General features: G+C 37.8%; 1 protein-coding gene across 1 annotated transcript in view; it reads right to left on the reverse strand.

The window, feature by feature from the left end:
• Positions 1–5,324, reverse strand: part of LOC107687663 (globoside alpha-1,3-N-acetylgalactosaminyltransferase 1-like) — a 22,199-nt gene extending 16,875 nt beyond the window's left edge. Inside the window, exon 1 of the mRNA XM_016485078.1 lies at positions 5,193–5,324. Coding sequence (XP_016340564.1) covers positions 5,193–5,257 — 65 coding nt within the window. The 5' untranslated portion in view covers positions 5,258–5,324. The remainder of the gene's footprint in view (positions 1–5,192) is intronic.
• Between the last annotated feature and the right edge of the window lie 992 nt (positions 5,325–6,316).

Below are 6,316 nucleotides of genomic sequence, written 5' to 3' on the forward strand. Positions count from 1 at the left end.
ATTTACACAAGCTTCAGTCTGGATCCAGAACACCTGAGAAGAGATGATGCCAACCCCTCAGAGGACCTCAGATGATGCCAACCCTGAAACAACATACAGAACTACCACATTTTGCTATAAGTTTGATTGCATCATATAATAATTGCTGTTAATAGTGTTCATCGTCTGTTTTATTACGTCTTAAATTGATTTTTCCGTACTGCTGGTTCGTCTGGTCAGAGGAGAACTGGCCCCCCGACTGAGCCTGGTTTCTCCCAAGGTTTTTTCTCCATTCTGTCACCGATGGAGTTTTGGTTCCTTGCCGCTGTCGCCTCTGGCTTGCTTAGTTGGGGACACTTCATTTCCAGCGATACCGTTGACTTGATTGCAAAGATACTATTTAAACTGAGCTGGATGTTGACATCACTGAATTCAATGATGAACTGTCTTTAACTGAAAAATTTGTGTTTACTATTGTCATTTTGCATTATTGACACACTATTTTCCTAATTAATGCTGTTCAGTTGCTTTGACACAATCTGTATTGTTAAAAGCGCTATATAAATAAAGGTGACTTGACTTGACTTTGCTCTCTCTCACACTCACACACACACACACGCACACGCACACAAATGTAGCCTACACCACATACTGTAGCTTTGCTGGGACTTTTCAATCATGTCTATTGTTATATAATGAGCAAATATATTCTCACACCTAACCCTAATGTTAAAGGAAGAAATGTAACCAGGAGAAAGCATTGGTCAGTCTGTCACAGACAAAATTTAAGTCATCATGTAAAATCAGCTAGCTGTCTGACAGTACAACACGAGAAAATAAGAGCCAGGCTACAAAGATGAGTTTATTTAGACTTACTGAGGTGCTATACTGACATGTTAAAACAATCTGGGCTGCATTTCCCAAAAGCATCGTAAGCCTGATGATACACGGGGCAACTTTTTGAGCAATGCTGCCGTCAATGGGCAACCAGGTGAGACACGGCCCACGACCGATCTAAAATATCCAGATAGAAATTTGTTACCCATTCTCATTGGAAAAGTGCCCAAGAAATATTGCTCAAAAAAAGTTGCCGGGCAAAATTGCTCAAAAAGTTGCCCCGTGTATCATCAGTACAAGTTGATCGTAGCTCCATTGGTTTCAAAATGGGTCTACGATGTACTTAAAGGTGCTGTATGTAAGTTTTTGACTCTACTAAAGCATAAAAATACCATAATATGTTTGCAGATATTTCAGAAACATGCTATGTTAAAGTTGCAGTCCGTAAGTTTTGCCTCTTTGTCGCCATCTCTGTTTGAAAACCTGGAATTGCAGTTACTTGCGGAATTATCTTCCTTGGGTTGTACTCTGGCACGGCTCCAGCGCAGATGTATCTAATGTTTTGAGGAGTATGTGTGGCAGTCAGTGAAACCACAGGTGTGAATCCTATATATTTAGTAATCACAGATTCCAGCCTACGTCTTAGAATATATGACCCAAATAAGAATTTTCATCGTATACTGTCATCTGAACAAGTAAGTAACAAGTTTGCTACATTTGTTCTGACCAACTAAGGAAAAAAGCATTACAATAAGTCGTGCTACCAATGGTGATTTAATCTAACGATCGATTAGCTCATATCACATCAAACCATGCAAATTATTATTGTTATACTTTATTCTCAGATTATTAATGTTAACAACATCAGCATTGCGTGACTATGAGTATAGTGTGTGTAGATTTCAATTTCTGTACAGTCTAATGTCTAATTGTTATACAATTCGAATTTCATACCAAGAAATTCTTTTAACCCAAAAAGCAAACTATGCTCCCTTCGAACTGGTTGTCTTTAAAATACAAATCTTGTGTAATCCCAGGATATCTGTAATCAGAAGCACATTTAAACTGGAATATAATTTAATTTCATTCACATGTGTTTCATATAATCCTTTCTGGATTACAATCCGCCATCCAAATGATTTTTTGACATTTAATTATTCTAGCTGCTGTGAGAAAAGGCTAACGATCTGCCACCTGCAGCATCCTCACATGTGATAGTCTAGTAGCCGGGACAACATCTTCGTGTTTACAGACGTGACGTAATGACGCAGCAGCGTGCTCGAATTTCCCACGAAAACCTACCCGTACCACCCAAATTAGAAAACATTATTATAAGCTAACCCTTGTGAATCGGGCTAAAGTAAGGCGAAAGTTTTGAACGCTGGCTGGTTATGTACTTGCTCAAATATTGATTTTGGATAATTTTTAACCCAAAAAAGTTGGACTGCAGTTTTAACATACTTGTTTATCTGAAAAACAACGCTACAGTCAATTATTGTCCTTTGAAAATGTGCGTTCTGGGCCGGTGTCGCCGAAAATTGATCGTCTGCCGAAAACTGATTGCTGTCCGCGTCCATCCGTTTTACACTTGCCAAAAAGTGATTACAGACTCTACTTATTGAGTGAACTGCTATCTCTGCCTCAAAATGACTTGATTTCATTCATTCATTCAATTAAATCAAGTCATTTTGAGGCAGAAAGAACAGTTCAGTTTTTGGCAAGTGTAAAACTGCATTTTATGGGTTTTATTGGCCATTTAAAGCTATTCCACCAGTTGGCGGAAAACAGAGCGTATTTCATTTCATTCATCGTCAAGTGCGCTGTTCCTGTTGGTGTCGTCAATCTGGCAACCTGTGTGTGCGTCAAGTCTGAGGAGGAGGGGCCGGGTGAAAAAAACCCTCTCCAATATTTTGAATTTGGACTGCAATACCTAGTTCAACCACTCGGTGTCAATCCTACATACAGCACCTTTAAGCTTACGATTCTTTTGGGAAATGCAGCCCTGTACATTTGATTGGGAAGTAGACCCATTAATGGCTGTACATTTGAAAAGAACAATGAAGATAATAAACAGATGGTGAGTGTGACTTCACACATCATGTTCCTGGATACAGGGAATAGTTTACGTGCAAAATAAGGAGGGTAGGTGCATAGTGAGTAGTGCGTTTACACTGGAGAATCCAAAAAGGAAAAGTGTACTTCAAATGCCCCAATGAAGCACTTAATTAAGTCAAGTCAAGTCAAGTCTGCTTTATTGTCAATTCTTCCACATGTACAGCACATACACACAGAGAAGCTATCCTCCTGGAGTACTGTCTTTCCTCCTGGAGTACTGTCTTTAATTAATAAAAAATGGAAGTGCTGAATGTTGGACACTTAATGCACTCAACTGGCACAGCCTTTCTTATGTAGTGGAGGGGCTATCAGACTCAGATGTTAGATGAAGAAAAAAACTGGATGTTTGAGTACTAATTCATAGGCTAAGTGCATAGTGTAGCCTATAATATGACATTTGGAACCGCAACTTATATCAGTGCACAGCTCCAGAGCAGTTCTGTTATGTCAGGTAGGCCTGCTATGTTCTATCAGACGAGTAGACAGACAGACAGTTTTTCTCGATTGCTAGCACACTATAACTGGTTTGGCCCAATTTCCCAAACCATTCATTCACTATGTTTACAATATACAATATAATTGTGCCGAGAGCCGTGGGAACGGAGCGAGGCCGGTGGAGTAAATGCTAATGCGCGACACCTGCGCCACTCACCGGTCTCAAGTCCCACGGAGGAGCTCCGGAAGGATAAAAGGAGGAGTGACGACAGTGTTGGACGAGAGAGGACCAGGCCTGGATTTTATTTTGTGTTTTGGTTCTGTTTGTGCGTGACAGTCGTCCGTGAGGGGCTGTTGCGCTGTTTTGTGTTTATTTTATTATTAAAGTTTTCTTTGAACGTTCGCCGGTTCCCGCCTCCTTTTTCCGACTTATGAATGTTGTTACATTGGTGCCAAAACCCAGGAAGAAGGAGGCGGGAACCGGCGAACGTTCAAAGCGTTCAAAGAACGTTCAAAGCGGCTACAGACGGTTGTGTAAGGCACTTTGTCCATCCCTCAAGGGAGTCTAATATTATGACTATCAAATTAGGTTACAAAAAAAATTTCTGTCCTTAAATGTGCTAAATAAAAGCATGTGTTTTGGCATACAACTATGATATGAATAATAGCGGGGATCAATATTGTTTTGTTTGTGTGTGTGTGTTTATTGGATGAAATTGAATCTATCTCAGATTTAATGTTAGATCTGAAAACTTAGCTGGGTAGAAAAAAGACTGAAATGTGCATTATGACATGCTGTGAGTGTGTAGTGCTTGGTTCAAGAATAGAAAAAAATGTTTTGAATAATTTGAATCATGGGAGTGACTACAGAATTGTGCACACCACAATAACCACTTCCTGTAACACTTTTAGTGTGATAAACATAAAATGTTAAAATGTGTTCCAGAATAAAAGGGTTTTTCTAATAGTATATATGCATATCTTATGAAATCTTTTTAGTTGGTTAGTCATAAATACATTGTGCCCATGCTTGTTAATGAAAAGTGGGTTTGCCGCAGAGATAATGATTAATTTTTAACATGTGGGCATATTGTGTTTTTGTTTGTGGACTTTTGCTCCAGTAGTATTTGTAAGATGAATAAAGCCTTTCTGACAGACAGAGGGAGAATGTTCAGAGGTGGTTGAGAATTGCAGCATATTAATGGCATGGAACTACTTCTGCTAAAAAGCTTATAAATTAGTCTATGGTAAACTTGGTACTGTATGCTGCTACAACAGAAATTATACAATTATAATAATAAATTATAAAGGACTTGTGCTGAAATTCTTTTTTTTTTTTTAGTTCCCTTTAAACTGTCTAAAGTCATTTCAGCTTGGATGGATACACCACCTTGTTTTACAAATACAGTTTAAGGGGAGTTTGAAGGGGTGAAACTTTGAGATAAATATTAAAATATATTATGACATTGGGTTTAAATTTAAATGAAACCGGTTAATGTACAATTTCTTCAGTGGTCTTACAACTGGTGGCACATAAGGGGACATCAGGCCACATGAGAATTCAGAATCATGCAAACGCACCACAACAGCACTTCTTTTTTTCAGTTTCAGTTCTCTCTCTTCTCAACACTACTAAACCCTCCTTCAAATATGCTTCTAAACGAAGTTTTTAAAAATGTAATACTGTATCTGTAATACTGTAACTTTATGAAAATGACCCCTCAACTTCTAAACAGTTTAACTACTGATACATTGTAGTTTAGATCCAAACACATTAAAGATAACAGTAAGCCATCTTCAAAATGACCAAAAAAGTAAATACATACCCAGTTAGTGAAAAGCAAGCCAACACAAGAAGAAAGGTATTAGCATTTTGAAGGTATTTCATCATTCCTGAGTTAGGTTTTGCGTCTTTAGCCACTTGAAGAACTGAATGTCTGAAAGAAGAAGAAAACAGGAAGACATAGTGGGAGGAGTGTATTTCTGTGGGGACACATTTAATATAAGCAAACTTGCACTGCATTCCGGTTGTTCAACTGGTTGAGCAAGGTGAAATCAATGCAGTGCTGTTTTGCATATACAAAGAACAGAATACATTATAGATCACCGAGTTCCAAGGGCGTAGGTCTGGTTTAAACATTGGGAGGTTGAAGTATGGGTATATGCTTCCCAAAGTTTTTCACTTAAAAAAAAGCATTATATGCACAGAGGATAATTTCTCTCAAGTTAATTACTCTCAAGTCACTTCAATCGTTTATTCAGCCGATTCGTTCAAAAATACAGATTAATTCAGGAATAAAACAAACACCACTGATATGTTTATTTTGTTATATTCTCCCTGAAGGTGTTAAAACCACAATTGCTTATTAAGTTATCCTGTGTGCCTTACATGGGCCATGGTGACATTAGTAAGACCTGCTAGGGTTTTTTTTTTTTATGTTGAGTGCATCATTAAATGGTTGCAAGAACTTCAATAGGTACTTTCCCTAGTCGCATCCTGTAATGTACACATAGCATATAAAATGTATCGTTTCAGAAGACTGTGGGCTTTTTTTTCTGCATGTTGCCTTCTTTCCCTCCTTGTATTCTGCAAATATTGTACTTCTTTTGGGATTTTATCCTAAATAAATTAAAGTTAATTACGTTAAGGACTGTTAAGGACAGTTTATAACAAGTGAACTTATAACAACATAGGCCTATCTATTTGAGTAATTTGCATTAATTAACGATGAATTGTTGGATCCTTAAAAAGTCTTGAGAAGTCATTCAGCCCAAAATCTCACTCCAGGCAATCAAAGTTGTCAACACTTTTTTTTTTTTTTTAACAATTTGGATTAACTGAATTTAAAATTCAGTAAATAACTGAAAACCTTCAGTTAATGCAACAAAAATACATTTGGGCCTGTTCCAGTAAGACTGGCCACAGCTTTTACAGTTTTACTGAATTGCT

This window comes from Sinocyclocheilus anshuiensis, unplaced genomic scaffold, assembly GCF_001515605.1.
Source record: "Sinocyclocheilus anshuiensis isolate Anshui unplaced genomic scaffold, SAMN03320099.WGS_v1.1 scaffold281, whole genome shotgun sequence".
NCBI classification, from domain to species: Eukaryota; Metazoa; Chordata; class Actinopteri; order Cypriniformes; family Cyprinidae; genus Sinocyclocheilus; species Sinocyclocheilus anshuiensis.